At 38.2% G+C, this 26,202-nt stretch overlaps 1 protein-coding gene and 1 pseudogene across 3 annotated transcripts in view; one reads left to right on the top strand and one right to left on the bottom strand.

Moving 5' to 3' along the window:
- The window catches only part of KDM4C (lysine demethylase 4C), a 404,720-nt gene that overhangs the window by 236,169 nt on the left and 142,349 nt on the right, over window positions 1-26,202 (top strand). For all 3 annotated transcript variants that reach the window (XM_037061395.1, XM_037061394.1, XM_037061396.1), the window contains exons 13-15: window positions 10,859-11,040; window positions 12,645-12,858; window positions 14,728-14,804. In XM_037061395.1, coding sequence (XP_036917290.1) covers window positions 10,859-11,040; window positions 12,645-12,858; window positions 14,728-14,804 — 473 coding nt within the window. The remainder of the gene's footprint in view (window positions 1-10,858; window positions 11,041-12,644; window positions 12,859-14,727; window positions 14,805-26,202) is intronic.
- Window positions 7,974-8,058, bottom strand: LOC118997649 (uncharacterized; annotated as a pseudogene).

The following is a 26,202-nucleotide window of genomic DNA, read 5'->3' as shown; positions in this document are numbered from 1 at the left end:
CCTGGCCAGCTCCCTGGGCTGGGGCTGGGGCTAGGGAGGAAATATACTACAATGCAGAAAGGGTGCCCTGGAGTCTCTAGAACCCCAGGTCCGAGGCGGGGACCGGGAGGGACCCCCTTGCATATTTTAGTTGTAATTTTGATGTGGTTGTGCAAAGAGGCGAGCCATGCCTGCTTATTCTGCCATCTTGACCGGAAGTATCTCTTTACGTTCATAAAAACTACTGCCAGTCACCCAAGTCTCTGAATGACCATAGTTTGTTAATTATTCTTGAAAATAAAAATGGTGTTACCTGAAAAAGGAGCTCAATCAAATTGTACTTATGCTTTCTCCAATTATTGAATTTCAGCTTGTAGCAGAAGTACTTGCCCCACATATCTCATTTTATTGCAAATTAATAAAATTGGTACGTTTTTTTCTTTTGGCTTCATCAAGGCATTTTTATGTGAAACTGCCCCCCCCCCCCCCACCCACTCACCACACACACTAGGAAATAATAAAGAATATAATGACTGAGTTGGTGCTACTGCCTTGATTCTGAAGTTAAGGCCTAGTTTTATCCTCTGTTGCTTTTGCATCACCATTTCAAATGTTGACAGGGTGACAGAGGCAAATAACATCTTTGTGGTGTTCTGAAAACATTTTTGACCATACAGAGCCTGTGAAATTATGTTTGTGTGTCTGCTAGAGTCCACAGACCTCACTTTGAGAACTGCTGTTAATACTGTTAGCTCTTCTTTGTTCTTGCAGGGAATATAGTTGAGAAATAAGAAAATTCTGTGCTGGTAATCATTTCACAGGTTTCCGAAACTTTCATACATCAAACCGAGGGATCTTTCCCTTGTCTTCCTCTCTCCATTTTCCAGCACACTATGGCATCCAGGATGAGGATCGTAGCTGTGTACAATCTTCTGGTTGTTGGTATGAAAAAAGATATAACTATAGTAATAAAGACATTGGTATTCATTGAAAGCCTACAGTGTCTGTGTGTCTATTTGTTTAATAATATCTGGCCCTGCCATCCTTTTTTTTTTTTATGAAGATGTTGTGAGAACGAATCTGGTATTTTTTAAAAATCTACAAATCTATGAAATAGTATGGTCTACTTTCATTGCACAACATATTACAAAACATATCATGTTGTGAGGTAATTATATACCAATGAGATTCCAGTGAAAGTTTTAGGGATTTATCAGTCAACTGTAGATGAAGAAAAGGGACAAAGAGGAAATTTCTAGGCATAGTGATGCTAAATGATCAAAACACTTAAAAGCTAAAATGGAAAAAGATTTTTCCTCATCCGTATATTAGAATATAGAACGTGGGTTTTTTTTAAGTAAATCGATAAAGGTACACTACAAAAGAAACTACCAATGAGGGTAGAGGAAGGTATTTAGAGACTGGAAGGGAGAATTTTCATTTAGAATAATATGATGGTGAGAGTGTTTAGGTATCCTGAAGAGACGTTCTCCCCCAGAACTTTGTTAGTTCAGTAAAGGGTTGAGACTTGTAGTTATATGAACATCATAAATTTGGGAAAGGCAATAGCCATGATTAGTCTGTGCTTGGACAAAGCCATGGTTCAAGAATAGGCAAGACTTCTCTGAGACAGAGGCCGGATATATAATTTGATGAGGAAATCACAGGAAATGCCAATATTTTTTACTTTTAAAGCTAAATTAAAATATGAATAGTCATCATCATAAACTTATGATTAGATGCAGTCTATTTTTTTCCCCTCATTAAATATTGGAGCATTGAACTGACAAACGGGTCAAACAAAAATGAGGCGAGTAGATGGGTGTTATATAATATATATATTTATATATCACTTTAGAATTTATGAGAACTTTGTGAGAATCTGTCTTACCCAAAGCCACACACCTTAAGAATGAAAGGTTTTGAATTAAAGTGTTTTTTTCAGTTACGGTTGACATTTAGTAGTATTTTATATTAGGTACATAGCCCAGTGACCAGACAGCCACACAGTCATGAAGTGGTGATTCCCTTTGATAATTTCACTACCCACCTGGGACTACATACAACTACAGTCACCACAAATACTGTTGACTGTATTCCCTGTTCTGTACCCTATTTCCCCATGGGTATTCTGTACCCACCTATCTGCACCTTCTAATCCCCTCACTTCACTTAGTAAATTGCCCCCCCCCCCCACCCCCCCCCGCCGTGGCCCTGCAACTTCCTGGCCCTTGAAACCCTCAGTCTGTTCTTTGCATCTGAGTGTGTTTGCTTATTTTGCTTATTTTGTTCTTCAGATTCCACATATAGGTCAAAGCATATGGTTTTTGTCTTTCTCTGTTTGATTTAGTTCACTTGTAATATCCTCTAGGTCCATCCATATTGTCACAAATTGTAAGATTTCATTCTTGGTTATGGTCACTCATCTGTTGATGGGCACTTGGGTTGCTTCTGCAGCTTGACTATTGTAAATAATGCTGTGGTGAACATGTGTGGGTGCGTGTATTATTCTTGTGTTTTAATGTTTGGGTTTCTTTAAATATATACCCAGAAGTGGAATCACTGGGTCTAAAGGCAATTCCATTTTTTGTTTTTTGAGAAACCTCCATACTGTTTGCCATAGTGGCTGCACCAACCTGCATTCCCACAAACAGTACACAGCACTGTTGTAACATCCTTGACAACATTTGTTGATTTACTGATGAAAGCCATTCTGACAGGTGTGAGGTGATACTTTGCATTTCTGTAATGATTAGTGATGTTAAGCATCATTTTATGTATATATATTATATGTAATATATATGTATGCCATCTGTATGAACTCTGAAGAAATGTCTGTTCAGGTCCCCTTTCCATTCTTTGATTGTTTGTTTCTTTGTTTGTTTGGTGTTGAGTTGTCTGAGTTCTTTGGAAATTTAGAACTCCTTATCGGATATGTCATTGACAATATCTTCTTTCATTCATTAGGTTTTCTTTTTGCTCTGTTGATTGTTTTCTTTGCTGTGCAAAAGCTTTGCAGTTTGATGTAGTCCCATTTGTTTATTTTTTTGTTTTTTTTTTGCTTGATGAGATATACCAGAAAAAATATTACTAAGAAAATGTTTAGTGCATACTCTGGCTCAGAGAGCATCCAGACAGAAGACAAATGCTGTTGGGTCAGAGCATGACCCAATCTTTGGATGACAACTATAGACCAGGGTACTCTACCAGGTCAGTGTTGAGAGGGTTTTAGGACAAGCTCAATTTGCATAGGCTGTCCTAGGTCATGTCTCGCCATAGCCCTTGTCCATAGCCGTATCTCCTGCTTTCTGTCCATCCTTAGGAATTATCCTTTTCTGCTACTTCTTTTTCTTTATTATCAACTTTTAGGAATTAAATAATATTTCCTTCATTCCTAAAAATACTTTGACGACTCCTTACATTAACTTACGACCAAATAAAGGGATAAAGGCATCATCTATCTTGTGTGTTTTAATCTTTTATAATAAAGCAAGTGATATAAATTTATTGAGTGCCAATAAGTAGCAATAGCTACTCAAACTTAAGGATTTCTTTTTGTTTAGATCCCATTTTTATTTATTTTTATTTTGAAGATTTTATGTATTTGTTTAGAGAGAGGGGAAGGGAAGGGAAGGAGAAAGAGAGGGAGAGAAACGTCAGTGTGTGGCTGCCTCTCACATGGCCCTTACTGGGGACCTGGACTGCAACTCAGGCATGTGCTCTAACTGGGAATTGAACTGGTGACCCTTTGGTTCACAGCCTGAGCTCAACCCACTGAGCTACACCAGCCAGGGCTAGATCCCATTTTTAGTACATATGTGGGAGATATTAGCCTATGAGTTAAGGATTTAATGTTATTTCAATTTCTTGGGTAACTTTTCACTTCCATCTTTCATTTTTCAAGTCTTAGTCTTTATAGTAAGTATTCCAATGTTTTATTTTGGAGGAAAACTGAGGTGGAAGCAGTTCCTGTTCAGAGTCAGATTACTGCATTGCAAATCCATATAGACAAATGTTCTTACATTTTCTTTTCTTTTCAAACTACTATCCATGGCTGAGTTCTAAGCATTTTGTATGATAAGTGAATAATAATAATAATAATAATACCATCACCAACAACAATATAGAAACAGGTACTTTCCTTTTCTCATCAATTGGCATTTCACATCTTTGAGTTACCTTTATCCTCATTCAGCTTTTCTTATTTTTTCATCTGAACAAATCTGTTTTGACTTTTTCTATAATAAGTAAGTCAACAATTCAAGGGCTAGAGCAGTGTGGTCCATGGACCACCCATGTTTGGGTGATGAGGACTTTGCTCCACACTATTTTATTCATAAGTCTATGACTGCTACTGGTGAGGAATTTTAGAATGTGTCACAGTTCTAGACATTAAGAGCTAGATGTAGCTGTGGTTGCTGTCACCTGCTCTGGTATATTGTGCTCTGCTATTGGCATTAAGACTATTCTCTTAACCTGTTAAGTCTTTCTCTATTTTTCTCCTTTCTATAAAAATTTTGAAAATGCTATTTTTGTGGAGTAGATATCTAACCCTTTCAGGTTAACAAATACACATGCTTGAGAGATTTGACCCTCTAGGGGCATCATATTGAACAAATAAGGTTTTATACAGAGATTGTCTTATCTTTTTTTAGTATATTTTATTGATTATGCTATTACAGTTGTCTGGTTCCCCCACCTTATTCTCCTCTGCCCTGCATACCCCCTTCCACCCACATTGCCCTGCTTTAGTTCATGTCCATGGGTCGTACATATAAGTTCTTTGGCTTGTACATTTCCTATACTATTCTTAACCTCCCCCTGTCTATTTTCTACCTATCATATATACTACTTATTCTCTGTACCTTTCCTCATCTCACCCCCTCCAACTCCTTCACTGATAACCCTCCATGGATCTCCATTTCTGTGATTCTGTTCCTGTTCTAGTTGTTTGCTTAATTTGTTTTTGTTTTTCTTTTAGGTGTGGTTGTTAATAACTGTGAGTTGGTTGTCATTTTACTGTTTATATATTTTTATCTTCTTTTTCTTAGATAAGAGCCTTTTTTATTTTTTATTTTTTTAATTTTTATATATTTTTAAATATATTTTATTGATTATACCATTACAGTTGTTCTATTCCCCCCTTCATTCCCCTCCACCCGCACACTCTCTCCCCCACCATTCTCCCCCCCTTAGTTTATAACCACATGTCTCAAGTTCTTTAGATTCTATATTTCCCCTACTATTCTTGCCCTCCCCCCTATCTATTTTCTACCTACTGTCTATGCTATTTTCTGTACCTTCTCCCCCCTTATCCTCCTCCCATTCCCCTGTTGCTAACCCTTCATGTGTTCTTCATTTTTATGGTTCCACTCCTGATCTAGCTGTCCTCTTGGTTTGCTTTGGTTTTAGGTGTGGTTGTTAATAACTGTGAGTTTGCTGTCCTTTCACTGTTCATATTTTTCATCTTTTTTTTCTTAGAAAAGTCCCTTTAACATTTCATATAGTAAGGGCTTGGTGATGATGAACTCCTTGAATTTGACCTTATCTGAGAAGCACTTTATCTGTCCTTCCATTCTAAATGAAAGCTTTGCTGGATAAAGCAATCCTGGCTGTAGGTCTTTGGATTTCATGACTTGGAATACTTCTTTCCAGCCCCTTCTTGCCTGTAAGGTCTCTTTTGAGAAGTCCACTGACAGTCTGATGGGTGCTCCTTTGTAGGTGACTGTCCCCTTATCTCTTGCTTCTTCTAGGATTCTCTCCTTCATTTTAATCTTGGCTAATGTAATTCTGATGTGCCTTGGTGTGTTTCTTCTTGGGTCCAACTTCTTTGGCACTCTGTGAGCTTCCTGGATTTCCTGGAAGTCTATTTCCTTTACCAGACTGGGGAAATTCTCCTTTATTATTTGTTCCAATCAGTTTTCCACTCGTGGCTGTTTCTTTTCCCCTTCTGGTACCCCTATAATTCGGATGTTGGAATGTTTAAAGATGTCCTGGAGGTTCCTAAGCCTCTCCTCATTCTTTTGAATTCTCATTTCTTCATTCCTTTCTGGTTGTATGTTTTGTTCTTCCTTCTGGTCCATTCCTTTGATTTGAGTCCCAGTTTCCTTTCCATTGCTATTGGTTTCCTGGACATCTCCCTTCATTTCAATCAGTTTAGCCTTCATATGTTCCTCTAATTTGTGACTATAATCAACCAGTTCTGTGAGCATCCTGATAAACAGTGTCTTGAACTGTGAATTTCTTGGTCGCTTAGAGTTATTGGCTCTGGGACTTTGAGTTCTTCTTGCGCCATCTTTTGGGCTGTTTGTGCCTGTTACGTAGCAGGATCAGAGCCCTAGGTGTTCACCAGAGCAGGGCAACTCAGTCGCTGGGTTGTGATGCTGCATGTGAGGGCGGGGTCAACGAGGAGCAATGGCATCACTGGGTCCAGGCCACTTGCGCGCTTAGGTCTGGGGATCTTTCCTGCCCGACCCTGCTCCACTGCTGGCTCTGCCCCTCTTACTGTCCTGGTTGAACAGTTTGTTGTTGTGGGACTTCTGTATAATTAAATTTTCTGTTCTTTGGCTGTGTTTTTGTTCTTCAAACCTTTGTTGTATTCAAACTTGGTTGTGGGAGAAGGCACAGTGTTTCCACCTATGCCTCCATCTTGGCGGAAGTCCTCAATAAGAGCCTTTAACATTCCATATAATAAGGGCTTGGTGATGATGAACTCCTTTAACATGACCTTATCTGGGGAGCACTTTATCTGCCTTTCATTCCATTCTATGTGAAAGCTTTGCTGGATAGAGCAATCTTGGATGTAGGTCCTTGCTTTTCATGACTTGGAATGCTTCTTTCTAGCCCCTTCTTGCCCTCAAGGTCTCTTTTGGGAAATCAGCTGATAGTCTGATGGGAAGTCCTTTGTAGGTAACTGTCTCTTTATCTCTTGCTGCTTCTAGGATTCTCTCCTTCATTTTAATCTTGGGTAATGTAATGATGAAATGCCTTGATGTGTTCCTCCTTGGGTCCACCTTCTTTGGGACTCTCTGAGTTCCCTGGACTTCCTGGAAGTCTATTTCGTTTCCCAGATTGGGGAAGTTCTCCTTCATTATTTATTCAAATAAGTTTTCAATTTCTTGGCCTTCCTCTTCTACTTCCAGCACTCCTATGACTCAGATGTTGGAACATTTAAAGATGTCCTGGAGGTTTCTAAGCCTCGCCTTTTCTGGATTCTTGTTTCTTCCTTATGTTCTGATTGAATGTTTCTTTCTTCCTTCTGGTCCAGACTGTTGATATGAGTTCCAATTTTCTTCCTGTCACTATTGGTTCCCTGTACATTTTCCTTTATTTCACTGCACATAGCCTTCATTTTTCCCTCGAATTTGTGATCATGTTCATCCAATTCTCTGAGCATCCTGATTACCAGTGTTTTTGAACTGTGCATCTGATAGGTTGGCTATCTCTTCTTTGCTTAGTTCTATTTTTTTTTTTGGAGCTTTGATCTGTTCTTTCATTTAGGGCATTTTTTTTTGTCTTGGTGCACTTATTATGTAGCAAGGGTCAGAGCTTTAGGTGTTCACCAGGGTGGGTCAACAACCCACGTTGCTGCCTTGCAATGCTGTATGTGGGGCAGGGGTCTGAGAGGGAACAGTGGTGCTTGCTTCTCTCTCTGCCGGGTTTCAGTTACTTCTTCCACTACCCACAAGCAAATTGGGCCCTCCTGGTGCTGATTCCCATGTGGGTTGGCTTCTGTATGTTCTAGGACCCTTTTTATCTCTCCAATGAACTATCCTGCAAGGCTGGGAGTTTCTCCCACTGCCACCTCAACCCCCACAGGTGTTTTCTGTCAGAGGTGTGAGGTTTTATTTCCCAGACTGGAACCCTGGGTTGCACGGTCTGTCTAGCTCCCCGGTTGTTCCTCCTGGTTCATCTGCACTCGAATGTGGGGACTGCCCAGTTCACAACCTGCTGCCTTGTTGGATCCACCAGCTGCCACCTTGCCCTACAGCCACCTCCTTGCCAGCCCTGGTTCTCAATTAGCAATAATCGCGCCTCGGATAAACCTCATTGGCTACGATACTGCCACTGCGCAAAACTAGCCCTGGTTCTCTAGCCACTGCTTTGTTGCAAGTCCTTTCTGCCCAGCTGCCCTTTTTCACCCCTCCTACTGGCCTGAATGAATGATTCTCCTTTAACTCCTTGGTTGTCAGACTTCCGTACAGTTCGATTTTCTGTCAATTCTGGTTGTTTTTTGTTTTTAAATTTGTTGTTGACCTTCTTTTGCTTGTGTGAGGAGGCACAGTGTGTTTACCTATGCCTCCATCTTGGCTGGAAGTCCCGAGATTGTCTTCTCTATCCATATAATGGCATTGTATTGCTTGGCACATGATAGATGCTTTGTAGATATATTTGTCATGAATTCTTTTTTTAAAAATATATTTTATTGATTATGCCATTACAGTTGTCCCATTCCCCCCTTTACTTCCCTCTACCCTGCAGACCCCTCCCTCACCATTGCCCCCCTTTTGTTCATGTCCATGTGTCACAAGTTCTTTAGATTCTGTATTTCCCATAGTATTCCTGCCCTCCACCCTGTCTATTTTCTACCTACCATCTATGCTACTTATTCTTTGTACCTTCTTCCCCTCTTGTCCTCCTCCCATTCCACTATTGTTAACCCTCCATGTGATCTCCATTTCTATGGTTCCGCTCCCTATCTAGTTGTCCTCTTGGTTTGCTTTTGTTTTAGGTGTGGTTGTTAATAACTGTGAGTTTGCTGTCCTTTCTCTGTTCATATTTTTCATCTTTTTTTCTTAGATAAGTCCCTTTAACATTTCATATAGTAAGGGCTTGGTGATGATGAACTCCTTGAATTTGACCTTATCTGAGAAGCACTTTATCTGTCCTTCCATTCTAAATGAAAGCTTTGCTGGATAAAGCAATCCTGGCTGTAGGTCTTTGGATTTCATGACTTGGAATACTTCTTTCCAGCCCCTTCTTGCCTGTAAGGTCTCTTTTGAGAAGTCCACTGACAGTCTGATGGGTGCTCCTTTGTAGGTGACTGTCCCCTTATCTCTTGCTTCTTCTAGGATTCTCTCCTTCATTTTAATCTTGGCTAATGTAATTCTGATGTGCCTTGGTGTGTTTCTTCTTGGGTCCAACTTCTTTGGCACTCTGTGAGCTTCCTGGATTTCCTGGAAGTCTATTTCCTTTGCCAGACTGGGGAAATTCTCCTTTATTATTTGTTCCAATCAGTTTTCCACTCGTGGCTGTTTCTTTTCCCCTTCTGGTACCCCTATAATTCAGATGTTGGAATGTTTAAAGATGTCCTGGAGGTTCCTAAGCCTCCTCATTTTTTGGATTGTTGTTTCTTCATTCTTTTCTGGTTGTATGTTTTGTTCTTCCTTCTGGTCCACTCCCTTGATTTGAGTCCTAGTTTCCTTTCCATCACTATTGGTTTCCTGTGTATTTCCCTTCATTTCAATCAGTTTAGCCTTCGTATGTTCCTCTAATTTGTGGCTAAAATCAACCAATTCTGTGAGCATCCTGTTCACCAGTATTTTGAACTGTGCATCTGAAAGGTTGGCTATTTCTTGGTCACTTAGAATTATAGGCTCTGAGGTTTTGAGCTGTTCTTGAGTCATAATGTTTGGTCTGTTCGCACCTGTTATGTTTGAGGGGCGGAGCCTTAGGTGTTCACCAGGGTGGGATGACCCAGTGGCTGCGTTGTGACATTGTATGTGGGGGCAGGGTCAAAGAGGAAAAAAATGGCACTTTGCTCCGCTCTGCTCTCTCTCAGATTTCTGTCCTTTTTGCCGCTTCCCACAAGGATATTGGGCCCCTCTGGTGCTGGTTCCCGGGTGTGTGGGCCTGTGTACTCTCCAGGACCCTGTGGGTCTCTCCAACGAACTCTCTTTGGGCCTGGGAACCTCTTCCGGCCCTTCGACCCCAAGAAAGTTTTTCCAGTTCTTGCTTTCAGGATCCAATTCCTGCTGGAGCCCTAGCCTGAGCGGTCCGTCTCACTGTTCACTCCTTAGCTTGCTTGGTTTATCTGCCCGCAAATGTGTGACCACAGTCAGCCAGCTGCCCTGCACCTTCACTGGGTCTGCCCATTGCCACCTCACGCCTTGGATCCACCAACCGCCTCTGCCTCTGCTTCCTGCCTCAGCTCCTGGGTCAGTGGGACTGAAGGGTGTTTCCAACCCAACCCCACTCCGCCGCTGACTCCGCCCCTCTTAGCGGTCTGGCTGAGTGGTTTGTTGTTGTCAGACTTCCGTACAGTTCAATTTTCACTGTTTTGGCTGCGTTTTTCTTCCTAAAACTTAGCTGCCTTTAAATTTAGTTGTGGGAAGGGGCACAGTGTTTCCACCTCTGCCTCCATCTTGGCCAGAAGTCCTGTCGTGAATTCTTGAGCCTAAAAGTTAATTAAATTAAGTCCAAGTTGTACATTTTTATTGAACCATGTACTATGTTAGGTGTGGGAATTATAAATATTGATAAGGCAGCTACTTGCCTAGCAAATTCCTCGGTCAGCTGAAGATTATCTGCAATTTATAAGGTGTTTTACTATGGGAAGCATTAATGGTACCAGTAGAAACATGGACCTAGTGGAGCTGAAAGGAAGGAACAGTTTAGTTCTTCCTGGTGGGGAAAGAGATGGTGTGAAAAGGACATAGTTGCCTGGCCATCAGATCGGATGTAGTCTGTGAGGGTGAGGAGGGTAAACACGAGAAAAGAAAACATGTTTCACTTCTCTCAGAGCCTATTGGAAAGGTAAACTAGGTTTCCTGTCTCACCTTAATATCACAGACACTTTGGAGTGTTTGTTTCTTTTATAACCAGGGTTGTTTCTCCCTGAGTCCTGCATTCACTGTGTTTTTATGCCCTGTCTCTTAAGATTTGCCTGAGGTTCCATCAACTGAGGAAGAAGTGGAAGAAACAGAATCTTGGGCAAAGCCTCTGGTCCACCTTTGGCAGACAAAGACTCCAAACTTTGTTGCTGAACAAGAGTATAATGCAGCCATGGGCAGAATGGAGCCGTACTGTGCTATCTGCGCTCTCCTCATGCCATACTACAAGGTAACGAGAATGGAGGGGATCATTGTCAAGGTTTCCTTTCACTGAGATACTTTCTGCTACCGTAAAAGTACAGGTGAATAATTGTAAGGTAAGGATGCACATGAAAAGGAAGATATTAATACTTATGTAGCTAATGGCCATCATAGAGCCCCAAACAGAATTTGTAATCACTACTTGAGAGACATTTCATCATTTTTGAATAAATGATTGGTTTATTTGTTGACCTTGGTTTATTTCACTCAAGGGGCAATTCCAACTTTTTTCTACTTTTTCACTAAGAAACACAGAACTTAGAGCTTAAAAAGAGAGATCTTAGACCTAGTCTCTGTTTTATGCTTAAAAGTATGACTCTCAATAATATAGATGTAGCTCTGGGACCACTTTTAAGTGTCTCTTTGTTTTCCCACATGGAACATGCAAAAGACACAACAGGATTCAATTCAAAGTGATTGTCCAGCTTAATCTCATTAGCCAGCTATGCATGGTGCCAGGTTTCCATCATGTTTTCAATAGCATTCCATGTCCATATCCTGATGACATTTTAGCTCACTGAGGGCCACATTTTCCAGCTCTAAGAGACAGAATGATCTTCAGGAATCTAGTAAGGGTGATGGAACTACCTGATCTATTATAAGATAAAGTGAAGTATATTGATATGAAGGTTGTGTTCTGGGTTATATTTTTGCTAATTGAATTGGTAATATTTTATTCAAGATCATATCTTAGAGTTCCAGGTAAAGTAAATGCTTTTCTGTTCAGGTATTTCTGAGCATATAAGTTTGTGGTATGCCACATGTTCAGACCTTGTAAATAGAGGAGGTACGGTAGATTACTTTCCTCATCTTAGAGTGTGGCCCTGGTAAGTGACATTTTTGTTTCCCTTTTAAGCCACTAAATTTCTGTTTTCTTAGAAAAACTTCACTTTTTTTTCATTCTTATTTCTATAACATCTGTAATATTTGCCCAATAATTTAAAAATTCCCACCAAAGTTGTAAGATTTAGGGATATTTATTAATATCAGGCCTCTGGAGATAATAAGGTAGTTATTAATTAGAGTTTCAAATAAACAGTAAATATTTTTATATATTTTGATTAGAGATGACAATCTTGTTTTGTACATTTTATTTTTTATTTAGTGATATGTACCAGATTTTTTTGTCTTGATGTTTTCAAACTCTGTGGAGAGGTAGAATCCTTCAAAAACTCTCTCAGTGCTTTTGCCTGGATTTGAACTTAGTTCCTTGAAACATTCCATTCAGGTGTTACTGGTAAGATTCCTCAGTAAATGAAACCAAGTCTGTTAATCTAGTGCAAATGAAGAAATGAAGAAAAATTCATCAGAAAAACTGGTGCTCTCCATGAACTATTTATGTAAGAATAGAGTTGTAGTAGCTCATCACTTTCTTGTACAAGCAGATGCACAGAATGGGAACCTGAGGAGGACTGGTGGTAAAAAGCCAATAGCTGGGACAAAAAGAACATGAGGAGGAACTAAAGCTTGAATTTAGTGGATGGAACAGCTGTTAGTAGATTTGAATGATCAGAACAGATGATGAGTTCTTTTCCGTGTTTTTCACTCATGTGAAAATCCTATGTTTTTCAGCCAGATAACAGCAATGAAGAAAATGATTCTAGATGGCAGACAAAACCAGATAAAGTGGTTACTTCAGGAGGAAAGACTAAGCCCCTCATTCCAGAGATGTGTTTTATTTATAGTGAAGAAAATATAGAATATTCTCCACCTAATGCCTTCCTTGAAGAGGATGGAACAAGCCTTCTGATTTCCTGTACAAAGTGTTGCGTACAGGTTCATGCAAGTAAATGAATCTCTCTTCATTAATTGCTGGCTTTTCAGTGCTTCACAGTCTTTATTTCTTACCTCTTTGTAACCTGTCAAAGCTATTGCATTGAATTTTTGGTATTCTTAATAGCTAGATCATTCTTTCTCACATTTCTTCTAATGAATGTATGAGTGTGTATAATTGTTCTTTTTTCTCCAGTTTTATACAATATCAGTGGAGAGCAGGTCTCGGGTTTTTTGTTTGTTTGTTTGTTTGTTTGTTTGGGTTTTAGGTATAAGGTCACTGTGGACTTCCTTTTACATGCTTGATTTTTGCTTATTTTATGCTGTAGTTTTTAAAAAGTTAATTTTAATTTCTGATGTTGATTCATAGTTATTTTCTGTGTGGCTTTTTAAAGAGGAATATTCATTTCTCTTCATTGGCAATTTTGGGAATTATTGGCAAATTTAGTTAATGAGTTAAATTTTTATTCTTTCTAAGTGTAGGGAGATCTCTTTTGCCTTTCGTGGGAGAACAGCATTACAGGTGTTTTCCCCAGGACTAGGATAGCTAGACTCCATACCTGTCTCAATTTGATATTTTTACACAATTGGGTAAGTGGTAAGTAGATTTTTTAAATTGACCTGCCATGTGAATCCTCTAAAATATGTAAAAGGAACCTTGATATATTATGTCTATTTGTAAATATTGTAATATTACAGATCTTAACAAATTACATATTCTTTTAACATACTTATGTAGAGTTTAACTCTTTCAGTGTAGTCTCAATGGTTTACAATACAGATATTACCTTCTGTATTTACCTCAGTGCAATACCAATCTTACATTAGGTTTGAACCAGCCTTAGTGTCTGTCATTTATTTATTAATTAGATACTATTAGCTTCCTCAAAGGATTTGAAACTATCTGCTTGAAATATAATTATAGCAACCTTCTTATTATATTTATATCAATTTGTTTTTTTAATATCTCTATCAATTTGTAACATACATACACACATTCACCCTACATTATTATATGTATATCAGAGGCAAAGCACCATTTCACAAAAAAATTAGGATTTTAATCTTGACTTCTGAATATACTAGCTATGCATTTTAAGCGTAATATTTTATAAACGTGCTTGAACTAAACATTTTATGGTTTTGCTTAACTATGATAGACTTTTCTTTAGGTAATTACAGTTCTGTTATTTTTTCTTCCCATCTAAAATGTTGTAGAAATGTGACAATAAAAATTACTTATTTAAATATATGAAATCCTCTTATTTCAAGAAGTCAGGGTAACAAGTTTGTTTGTTGTGATGTGCTTGCATCATCAGCTATGTCCTTATATAGTTATTTTGAGCCAGGCGTATGTGGAATAGACAAGTGGAATTGAACACATTCCTTTATCCCTGAACATGAATTGTGGACCCTCTGTCCTTATCACTGAAATTGAAGCTAGTTAAATATAATTTTTGAAGTGTAATTTCAAATTATAGCAATTTAAAAATATTATGTCAAAGTTTAGTTGTTTTATTTTAAAACTTTTCCAAATTTAGCTTGCTTGCTGAATTACAACTTATTTTGGGATGTTTTGCATGAGTAAAAGAAGTAGACAAGAAAATTTAGAAATTTTATGATTGCCCATGAAAGAATTATCAGTATTCTCTATGAAAATTATTGTGAGCACTAGTTACTATTAAAACCAACTCTCATATTTGGTAGGACTTATATCCTATTGGATATGAGGCATGAGAACCAAAAATATCTTTGTTTTATCCTAATAATCAAAAATTGTATGGTAGTCAGTTGCTTTGATTTTATTTATCAAGTGCTGAGATGTGTAATATTGTCACAATGTAAAATATCTAATTTGTTATCCCATGTTATTATTTTATAGGTTGTTATGGTATCCCTTCTCATGAAATTTGTGATGGATGGTTATGTGCCCGGTGCAAAAGAAATGCATGGACAGCAGTAAGTACCTTATGTTACTATCTCTTAGCTCCTCTTGTCATTCCATTCACTGTGGACATAGTTAAATCTAGTGGTAAGGTAAGATTGTGCGCATAAATCTGTGTGCAGTTCTACCCTTACTGTATTTTTGGTCTTGTCTTTTTAAATCATCCACAAATGTTGCCCTATATTCATTCTAGAAATAGTAAATACATTTTTAGGTATCACTCCTTATCTCTGGAACCTATAGATACTACCAGTTTGTCAGAACAGATCCAAAATATTGTTCTCTTTTACAATTCTTGAAAATAACTATTCACAGTAACAGTTAAGGTGGGGATCTTCTCTGAGGATACCATGCCCATATATAACTCTTCAACTAGCACGAGGAGTTCTTTCATTTGTTTATCCATATATTCACATTTCAACACATTTTAGAGTTCTCTTGTCCCAGGCACTGCTGTGAACTTGAGACAGACCCTTCAACAACAAATGATCCTCTACTTAGGGGACACAGATTCCTCTTCATTTAAATTGTTTTTTTGTGGACTCTGGTGAAACTTTAGCTCAATATCCAAGCATTGAGCCCTATTTCATTAATCAAGTATGTCACTTATTTTGCCATTTAATTGTGTGTTACCTTAATTTTTATAAAAACTTCTCTTTCAAGAGGTATCACAACATTTTTGAGGATAAGAACCTGTCAGATCTCAACACCATATTCTTCAATCTTGATCTTAGAGCAAATGCTCGGCTTGATGGTTTCGACTGTAATAGTAGCTATGGTTGCTACTAACAGTGATCCTAATGACGTTGCTTTAAATTTCCTTGGAACCAAAGTTAAAAACCCGAAGAACATAATAACGAACATGCCTTGCATGATGAAAATTTATGGCATGATTGTGTATGTTTAGCTCTCAGTGTTGAAATAGACACATAATGACTGTAAATTAAAGGTGTCCATGGGGATGTCTTTCTGAATGTTGTTTTGCTGACATTCTCCTTGGCTAGTGAAGGGGACATAGGTAACACTTTTTCTAGTTCGAGTAATCTGGTATATTTGATGTTAGAGGTTGAATATCCAACTTAAGAAGACTTTTCATTAGCGGTTCCAGAAAACATTTTGGTATGTCCTTTAGTGTGGTCATTATGTTAACCAAAACTATGTAAGTGTAGAGAATCTGTAAATTAGCCAGGAAGTCCTTATAATAAATTTATTCAACTTATGTTTACCATGCAGGTCTTATTCCCATTGTAGGATCCAAAGAAAAGCTTATAGAATCATTTTGACTAGGGATGTCTTCTCATTTACCTTCAGGTATAGGCTTAGAGATTTGCTATTCCAGTTCACCAAGGTGTGGAGAGTTTTCTGTTCCATCCATGGTTACTACCTGTCTCCTGTGCTCACACACTGAGCAGTTTATTATTTATCAAAGGTACCACTATTCCTTGCATGGCAGAGCCAGGGCCATACCTAGGCCACTTGCCCTGATTCTAAGTCTGCTTCTAATTAAGCAAGCTGTTTTCCTTAAGCATGTCTTAAGAAGGAAATGGTTAGATTAATCACTCTTTGGAATTGATTTAAAACATTTTTATATTAATATTAATCCCTGCATCCTTAGGATATACAGTAAGTCTTTTTATTTTAATATTGATACCATATAAATATTTCAACTTGTAATAGAAATGGAATGCTTTAATAGAACTTTACAGTGATCTTTTAGAACTACGTAATTTCTTATTTCTAAGTGGAAGCAATGCAGATTCACAGTCAGCTAATTTTTTAAAAAAAATTATTCATTTTGAGTGAGGTTTGTCTATGAAGCTTTATTTAAAATCTTTTTCTCCTGAGAAATACTTGAATTGCAGTTTAGGCGTTGCAGAGAAGTAACTGATAATATTGATATTTTGTCTCTAACTCCCTTATTTAATGTGATAGTAAGTGTTGCAATAATAATTTTTACTTAATGCTTGAGTATGATTCTTTGGATTTTGTGGCTGGAATGATTGCATTTAAAGTGTCCTAGACTTGACTTCTTTAAGAGTCAGTCTCTCATTGTCAATTTGAGGTTCCAGTGGAGCCCGAGACTTTCTCTGAAGTGGAGGCTTTACAGGAGCTAATCGAACCCTAACAGTGCTGGAAGGTTAGATGCTATTCCATTGCTGGTGTGTACTTCACTAACTCTAATTCCTAGTTATTTCCTGGGATTTTCTTTTTAAATATACATTGTGAAGGTAAGATTTATTCATCATGAATGCAAAATACTACAATAGCATATTTTGCTTGGGTTATACATTTATACAACAAATGTGACTGTTCTGCTTAATTCTATATCCTTTTGTGATCAGTGCTTTAAAAATCTTGAAGGGAAGAAGAAGGAACCTGAAACATCTTGTGTCATTCTCATATATGTGAGAATTGTATGTGGTGGTTGTTGTTTTAAAGATTCTTTTTTAAAAAAGTATCCATTGATGGGTCAGTGGATAAAGAAAATATGGTTTATATATATACAATGGAATATTCAGCCATAAAAAGAATGGCATCCTGGCATTTGTGACAGCGTGGATGAACCTTGAGGGCATTTACTAAGTGAAGTAAGTCAGACAAAAAATAAATACTTTTGCTTTTACTTCTTTGTGTAATCATTAAAAAAAGTGGGACTCATAGAAACAGGATAGATAGGTGATTGCCAGATATGAGGGGAGTGGGGAAAAAGAACAAAATGAATATGTTCTAGGGATCTAATACATAGCACAGTGACTATAGTTAACAATCCTGTATTGTATGTTTGACTGTTGCTGAAAGAGCAGACCTTGAAAATTCTCATTGCACACCCATATAAAAAGGTAACTGTGAGGTGATGGATGTATTAACTAACTTTATTTTGGTAGTCGTTTTTCAATATATATGTATATCAAATTATCATATTGTGGACTTTACACTTACACAACATTATATGTCAGTTGTATTTTAATAAAGTTTGAAAAATGGGAGAGTATAACAGTAACTATATGATCGGGTTAGACATCAGTAATTTAAATTTTGGAAGCAAGGGCATCTTAGGGGTTATCTCATCCAGTCTCAGGAAATGACTAAGTAAGTTCATATATTAGATTCGTCAGTGTCGTTCTGGACAAGGTAGTTGAGGATTTACATAAGGCTAGAATCAATGCCCACAGACCAGCTGCATTTTTATTTACCAATTCAAAAGAGTAGGCATCACTCTGGACCCTTCTGCTCTGATAGTTTTTTTGAACTTCAGGCAAGAACTTTGTCTCATTTATCTCTGTAACACTCCTAATACCTGGTATAGTGTTAGATCATTCTAAACTAGTAGAGCATAAATAGGAAGGTTGTGATCATGGTGGTATGGGCTGGGCCTTTATCGGTGACTTGCAGTGCTTGCAGCAGTTCTGAAGTTTTGGTTTAGTGTTCACAGTTTCACTTTGCTACCATTTCTTCACTTTATCCATTCATGTCAATTAAAATAAGCAACAAGAGGCTATATTGCAACTTCATGTGTTGGAGGAAGAGCATAGTTATAAATTTAGGATTATACCCTTACTTGGATTCTAGGATCCTGGCTGTATGCCCAATGACGTGAAATGATACAGTCCAAGAGCTGCACCCCCAAAAACCTATCCTGAGATCCAGGTTGTATAATCATCCTAACTAAGTATCATTTCTCTGTGCTTATTTGTTCTGTGTCAGTACTGCTCAGGTAAATGGACACAAACAACTCTCTGAAAGCTGTGTTTTGAGTTTATGGTTCATTATAATCCAGCTTTATTAGATTATTTTATTTTCAGCTCTGTATGTTTTCATCCTTTTTGTGACTATATAATTCATTCTGGAGCAGTTTTTAATCCTTCACTATAGTATCACTTTTGAGCACATTCCAAACAGTACCAGGTTCTGCCTTTAGGCATAGAATGTCAATATTCTGATTCTAGCTTGTGTTCCTTGTTAATTTGATTCTTAATGTGGATGAAATCACTTTTGACCTAAATTATTATAGTTTGTGTCTAATCTGTTTATTGATTTACATGGTATAATGACTATAAGTTACTATTAAAAATATAATGCTAATATGTTTGCTGTAAAGTACAGAATTTATATTGCCTTCTTCCAGGTTTTCCCCCAACATTTTCTTATTTCTTGTTTTTTTAGGTTCAGTTGTTGATAGTTGTGAGCTTGTTGTCCTTTTTCTGTTCATATTTTTTATCTTTTTTTCTTAGATAAGTCCCCTTAACATTTCATATAATAAGGGCTTGGTGTTGATGAACTTCTTTAACTTGATCTTATCTAAGAAGCACTTTATCTGTCCTTCCATTCTGAATGATAGCTTTGTTGGATAGAGCAATCTTGGATGTAGGTCCTTGCCTTTCATGACTTGGAATACTTGTTTCCAGCCCCTTCTTGCCTGCAAGGTTTCTTTTGAGAAATCAGCTGGTAGTCTTCTGGGAACTCCTTTGTAGGTAACTGTTTCCTTTTCCCTTGCTGCTTTTAAGATTCTCTCCTTGTCTTTAATCTTGAACAGTTTAATTATGATGTGTCTTGCTGTGTTCCTCTTTGGGTCCAACTTGTTTGGGACTCTGTGAGGTTCCTGGATTTCTATATCTATTTCCTTGGCCAGATTGGGGAAGTTTTCTTTCATAATTTTTTTAGATAAGTTTTCAATTTCTTGTTCTTCCCCTTCTCTTTCTGGCACCCCTGTGATTTGGAAGTTGGAATGTTTAAAGTTGCCCAGAGGTTCCTAAGCCTCTCCTCATTTTTTGAATTCTTGTTTCTTCATTCTGTTTTGGTTGAATGTTTATGTCTTCCTTTTGTTCCAGATCATTGATTTGAGTCCTAGTTTCCTTCCTTTCACTGTTGGTTCCCTGTATATCTTTCTTTATTTCGCTTTGTGTAGATTTCACTTCTTCATTTTGCAGCCATATTCAATCATTTCTGTGAGCATCCTGATTACCAGAGTTTTGTACTGTGCATCTGAAAGGTTGGCTATCCCCTTTTCACTTAGTTCTTTTTCTAGAGTTTTGATGTGTTCTTTCATTTGGGCCATGTTTCTTTGTCTTGGCGCAGTTGTTACATTTTAAGGGGCAGAGCCTTAGGTATTCACCAGGGTGGGGCAACCCACATCATCACCATGTGATATGGGGGAGGGGTCAGAGAGGGAACAATGCTGCTTTCTTGGCTCTCACCCTGCTGTAAGTCATTTCCCTGATTCTCACAAGTGACTGATACCCTTCCAGGTAACTGCCCTGGTGCTGATTCCCCAGTGCGTTGGCTTGTGTATATTCTAGTACCCTGTAGGACCCTCCAACTGACTCTCCTGAAAGATGGACAGTTTCTTCTGCTGCCCCAACACCCACAGATTTTAACAGCCAGATATTCTGAGACTGTCTTTTCTGGAGCTGGAACCCTGGGTTCCATGGTCTGTTTCACTCCCCGTGTATTTCTCCCAGAAAATGTGGGACTGCCTTGTTTGCCAGCTACTGCCTTACCACATGTCCTCTCTGCCCTAATTTCCCATCTCCGCCCCTCCTGTCTGTCTGGATGAATGTTTCTTCTTTAATTCCTTGGTTGTTGGACTTCCATACAGTTTGATTTTCTGGCAGTTCTGGTTGTTTTTTTGTTTATAAATTGGTTGTTATCCTTATTTTGGTTGTGTGAGGAGGTGAAGCATATCTACCCATGCCCCCCTCTTGGCTGAAAGCCTGTAATTTAGAGTTCTAAAGTGCAAATATATTCAAACAGGTTTTAGAGGTTTAAAAGGAATGTTGATAAGATTTAATTTTTTTTTTAAAATTAGGGGTAATGTAGCACTTTAGTGGTACTTTCTTTTCAGGTAATTTGGTTCTTTTTTAAAAAATATTTTTTATCTGTTATGCTATTACAGTTGTTCCATTTTCCCTCTTTATTCCCCTCCACCATGCACACCCCTTCCCACCCACATTCCCCCTCTTTAGTTCATGTTCATATGTCATAAGTTCTTTAGCTTCTACATTTCCCATGCTATACTTGCCCAACCCCCTGTGTATTTTCTACCTACCATCTATGCTACTTATTCTCTGTACCTTCCCCTCCCATCCTCCTCTCACTCCCCTGTTGCTAACCCTCCATGTGATCTCCATTTCTGTGGTTCTGTTCCTGTTCTAGTTGTTTGCTTAGTTCATTTTTGTTTTTGATTTAGGTGTGGGTGTTAATAACTGTGAGTTTGCTGTCTTTTTACTGTACATGTTTATTTATGTTTCTTTTAGATAAGTCCCTTCAACTTTTCATATCATAAGGGCTTGGTGTTGATGAACTTCTTTAACTTGACTTTATTTGAGAAGCATATTATGTGCCCTTCCATTCTAAATGAAAGCTTTGCTGCATAGAGCAATCTTGGATGTAGGTCCTTGCTTTTCATGACTTGGAATACTTCTTTCCAGCCCCTTCTTGCCTGTAAGGTCTCTTTTGAGAAATCAGCTGACAGTCTGATGGGAACTCCTTTGTAGGTGACTGTTTCCTTATCTCTTGCTGCTTCTAGAATTCTCTCCTTCATTTAAATTTTGGGTAATGTAATTATGATGTGCCTTGGTGTATTCCTCCTTGGGTCCACCTTTGGGACTCTCTGAGCTTCCTGGACTTCCTGGAAGTCTATTTCCTGTGTTGGATTGGGGAAATTCTCCTTTATTATTTGTTCAAGTAAGTTTTTCACTTGTTGTTCTTCCTCTTCTCCTTCTGGTACCCCTATAATTCGGGTGTTGGAATGTTTAAAGATGTCCTGGAGGTTCCTAAGCCTCTCCTCACTTTTTTGAATTCTTGTTTCTTCATTCTTTTCTGTTTGGTTGTTTCTTTCTTCCTTCTAGTCCACTCCATTGATTTGAGTCCCAGTTTCCTTCCCATCACTATTAGTTCCCTGTGCATTTTCCTTCATTTTACTTAGTATAGCCTTCATTTTTTTTTCATCCAATTTGTCACCAAAATGAACTCATTCTGTGAGCATCTTTATCACCAGTGCTTTGGACTGTGCATCTGATAGGTTGGCTATCTCTTGGTCACTTAGATGTGTTGGCTCTGGTGCTTTGATCTGTTTTTCCATTTAAGCCATTTTTTTGAGGGGGGTGTCTGGTCATACCTGTTCCTTAGTGAGGGGTGGAGTCTTAGGTGTTCACCAGGGTAGGGCCACCCAGTTGCTGGGTTGTGACACTGTATGTGGGGGAAGGGTCAGAGAGGGAACAATGGTACTTGTTCCACTCTCTGTCAGATTTCAGGCCCTTCTGCCACTTCCCACAAGCAAATTGGGTCCTTTTGGTGCTGGTTCCCAGGTGGGTAGGCTTGTGTATATTCTACGACCCTGTGGGTCTCTCCAACAAACTGTCCTGTGATGCTGGGAGTCTGTCCCAGCACATCACTCCCCACTAGTTTTTTCAATCAGTGCTTTTAGGCTTTCTATCCTGGCACTGGAGCCCTGGGTTATGTTGTCTGCCTCACTGCCCGTTTTTGCCTGGTTTATCTGCACGGGTATGTGTGACCTTGGTCAGCCTGCCGCCTTGCGCCCCTCACTGGATCTGCTCTTTCCCACCCCATGCTTGAGGTCTGCCAACCGCTGTCTGTGTGCCCAGGTCCACCAGCCACAGCTTTTTCCTGTCATGACCCCTGTTCACTCAGCTGCCCTACTCTTCTTACTGGTCTGGATGAATGGTTGTTGGACTTCTGTACAGTTCAATTTTCTGTCAGTTCTGGTTTGTTTATTTCCAATTTTTTGCTGCCCTTAATTTTGCACAATGTGCAAATGTGCACAATGTGTCTAACTATGCCTCCATTTTAGGCAGAAGTCTCTCGGTTCTTCCTTTTAGGGTCTTTTGGGGTGGGGGTGGGGAGCTGTGAGGTTTATTTTCAATGCCATAAATGGGAGTGAAATCTAAATGTACAGATTGCTCACTTATCTTGGAAAGTCACATCATAGTTAGATTTGTGACTTTGACACTTCATGTACATGGCAGCACTAAGCCTGTGCTGGAGTTTTTCATTGTCAGTGTGAAAAGTTCCAAATAAAGTTATCATTTATGCTGTCTTATTAGCGATCTTTTCTATTACTTTACATAATTCTTGGGCAGTGGGCACAACAGATGCAGTAGGTCACATACATATAATCTAAACAAAATATAAATTAGAGGAAGAAGCAATGTAATGAGAAGGTTTGACCAGAGATGTATATCTAAGCTTCCTTCTGGTACTAAAATGTTATAATTATGTGCTGTTTTGTATTTCCATTTTTAAAAGTTAGTTTTCCTTAAGAACTTTGGACCTTCAAGGAAACTAGACTTATTTCTGTGCTTCTTAACTTAGTCAGAGATGATGAATAACAGAGAAGTATAGGAATAGAAGTGGTACTGGTAATATTGGTAAGATTAATGCAGTTATTATGAGGTACGGGAAATTTTCATTGGCATAAAAAGAAAACAAGGACTTACTAGAACTTTATCTACCTGCTGTTTTGGAATGCACAGCAATAGGCATTACCCTCAGAATTTTTTTTTATTTCAGTATATCTCAGTCTATTTCAGGAGAATTTGTTTGAGTATTTACTGTTGAGTATTACTGTTGAGAAGTAATACACTGTGTAAATTTTTTTTTATTTCAGTATATCTCAGTCTATTTCAGGAGAATTTGTTTGAGTATTTACTGTTGAGTATTACTGTTGAGAAGTAATACACTGTGTAAAAAAAGCTATGTATTATATTCTTGAATGAATATTGCTATACTATGAAAAAATAAATCTTGCATGAAAAATTAAAAAAACACTTTATAGGCTAGAAGTTTTATTTTTGTATAATGAAATGCATAAGCTAGGTGAGTGCACACATTTTTAAAAAATCTGTTGAAGAACATTTATTGTAATATTTATAGCAATATTTCAAACCCCAGGTATGAAACTGGTTTTCACCTTGGCCATACATTTATGCACTGTGCCCTTTATCTTGCTTGTTTATTTTTAAAAAGTACAGTAACAATTAGATATAAGGAAGCTATACTTCAACTGATGATCATTTGGAGTTAGCATTTTCTTTTACAGTGGAATATGCAATTGCAATGATTAAAAACATTTTGGCTTTTTTTTTTTTTTTTTACTGCTTGATTTTAAATCAGTAGCATCTATAGATTTGGGGATAATTGCCATTCATGCTCCCTAAGGTTACACGTAGCTATTTTATTTGGCTTTTCAACAAAAGTGAAGTCTTTTCTTTGCATAATCATAGTCACAAAGTTATAAGTTAACTGAGATAGCAGTTTTCATAAAACCCTCTCCCACAATATTGCTAGAGCTTGTGGGCTAAGTAATTTGTTGGAACATATCTGAATGCCTGATCTTTGGAGTGTACTAACGTCATAACACTCAATTTTTTTCTTCTTTTTTTAAAATTACAGTTTATACTCAGTATTATTTTGTATTAGTTTCAGGTGGACAGCACAGTGGTCAGACATACAGTTCATTTACACTCAATTCTTAAGTTTCAGGTAGATGTGGAAAGCTGGTAACTGTTGACATATTTAGTAACTATGAAGCCCTATCAATTTCTGGTCTTTTTAGGTAGAGTCTTTGACACCCACATTGCATTGAGACTGGGTTTGATAGAGGTACATCTGATGTGAAGAAACCCTAACCACACTTTGCTGAATCTGAACATACTGCTTTCTCTCCTTTCTCTCTCAAGTAGGAGTCCTTTTAGGGAGGAAATTATTAAAGAAGATTTGTGTGGTTGAGGATTATGTTACTTTTACTCTATAATAGAACCTTTTTATTCCCTCTCCAGCTCCCTAAATAAAAATAGTAATATTGCCACGATGATAGATGATAGAAATTGCCAGTAACTTCACTCTTGAAAGTTTTGTTTTTATAAAAGTAAAGGTTCAGTTGTTAAATTTTGACCTACAAATTCAGAATAATTACTGATTTAAATATAAACTAGTATAAGTAGCAGGGTTTAGAATTTTTCTCATTTTCATAAAATTGAATACTGACAAAGACTAATGACTTCTTTATCTCAGAAATCTCATTTTACAGATAACTAACCAGGGGTTTGAGAGAGTAAGCCTTTTGCTTAGGATCACTACCCTGTGGTAACAGAGCCGGGATTCATGGCACTACTCAGGCCTCCAGATTCCCAGGCCCAGCGTCTTTTATGTCTTTGTAGTTAATTTATTTTTAGAGTGAGAAGAAGGCTGAACAAATGGCCTAATTCTGAACCACATTTTGGAATGATTTTGTTGAGTTTACATTGAGAATAAAGCCAGTACTAATTTCTAGTGTAATTGGTTATCTACTTAATATGAAATCATTAGTGTTACTGGGTGGGTGAGTAGAGTAATTTCTTTACTTTTTCATATTTACTCTAGTTTTGCCTGGAGGACCTTTCCCAGAACTGGATAATCTCCTGAATTCAATTTCCCCACTGACAACAGGGCTGACATTTTTCTTTTGCAAAGAGCTCTGAAGTGGCTTTGTAGATCAGAGCCATTGATTTTCAGATCAGATTGGCTTCTGGCCTTGAAAGGTCACCGTGGCACTGCCATTTTTTGTGATGTGTTTTATGCTATATATTTTTTTATTCCACGGGATACTGTCAAGACCTGGTGATGAGAGGCTGTCAGCCTGAAAGACTGACTTTGATCCTCAAACAGTAAAAGTAGTGGAAAAAAAGAAAGGCTTCATTCTTGTTAAGGCAGGGCATTCACAGGTGGGTGGTGGCCGCTTTTAGCCAGGTGGATGCTGACACCATTGCTCTTCTCCACAGAGGTGTCCTCTAAGCCTCTAGCCAGGACCCACATGCTCCCATTTGAGGTAATGCCTTTGGGTTCAAAGTTACCTCTTGCCTCCTAAGGAGGCAGGTAATTCTGATTAGCTGCAGGCTTAAACCTTGGCTCAGAAAGGCTGGGGCAGTAATAATTATTTTAAACAAACGGAACAACACATTTTTGGATATTAGTTGTCCTGAGAGCATAGCTGTGATGTGGGGGCTTTTCCTCTAGACAAATACTTAAAGGCTAAAAAGTTACAAATCATTTTCTTCTGTCCTTTCTTATTCCTTTTGCTCAAGAGACATTATTCCCTCCCCAGCCCCCACCCCTGCTCCTTTGGTAGAGGCAATATGAAAAGAGAAGAAGTCTACAAAGCTTATTGTAAGTGACATTATATTCATAAATAGCTTCTTGATTGAGAACAAATGCCTCATTAATCTTAAGTGCTTCAACCAGAGAGCACAAGTGGAAGTCAGGAAGAATAATGACTGACATTATGGGGAGCATAACATACCGTACTCTACACGAGGATGTGCATGCCCGGAGGTCACTGGGCTACAAGGCACAGCTCCTTAGCAAAAAGGAAAGGGATCACTAGCAAGAGTGCAGGGGAAAGAACTGCAATGCAGG

The sequence above is a fragment of the Sturnira hondurensis genome, unplaced genomic scaffold, assembly GCF_014824575.4.
Source record: "Sturnira hondurensis isolate 20B ecotype Veracruz unplaced genomic scaffold, ASM1482457v3 Scaffold0013378, whole genome shotgun sequence".
NCBI classification, from domain to species: domain Eukaryota; kingdom Metazoa; phylum Chordata; class Mammalia; order Chiroptera; family Phyllostomidae; genus Sturnira; species Sturnira hondurensis.
The sequence above is the reverse complement of the archived record's forward strand: the minus strand, read 5'-3'. Positions and strand labels throughout refer to the sequence as shown.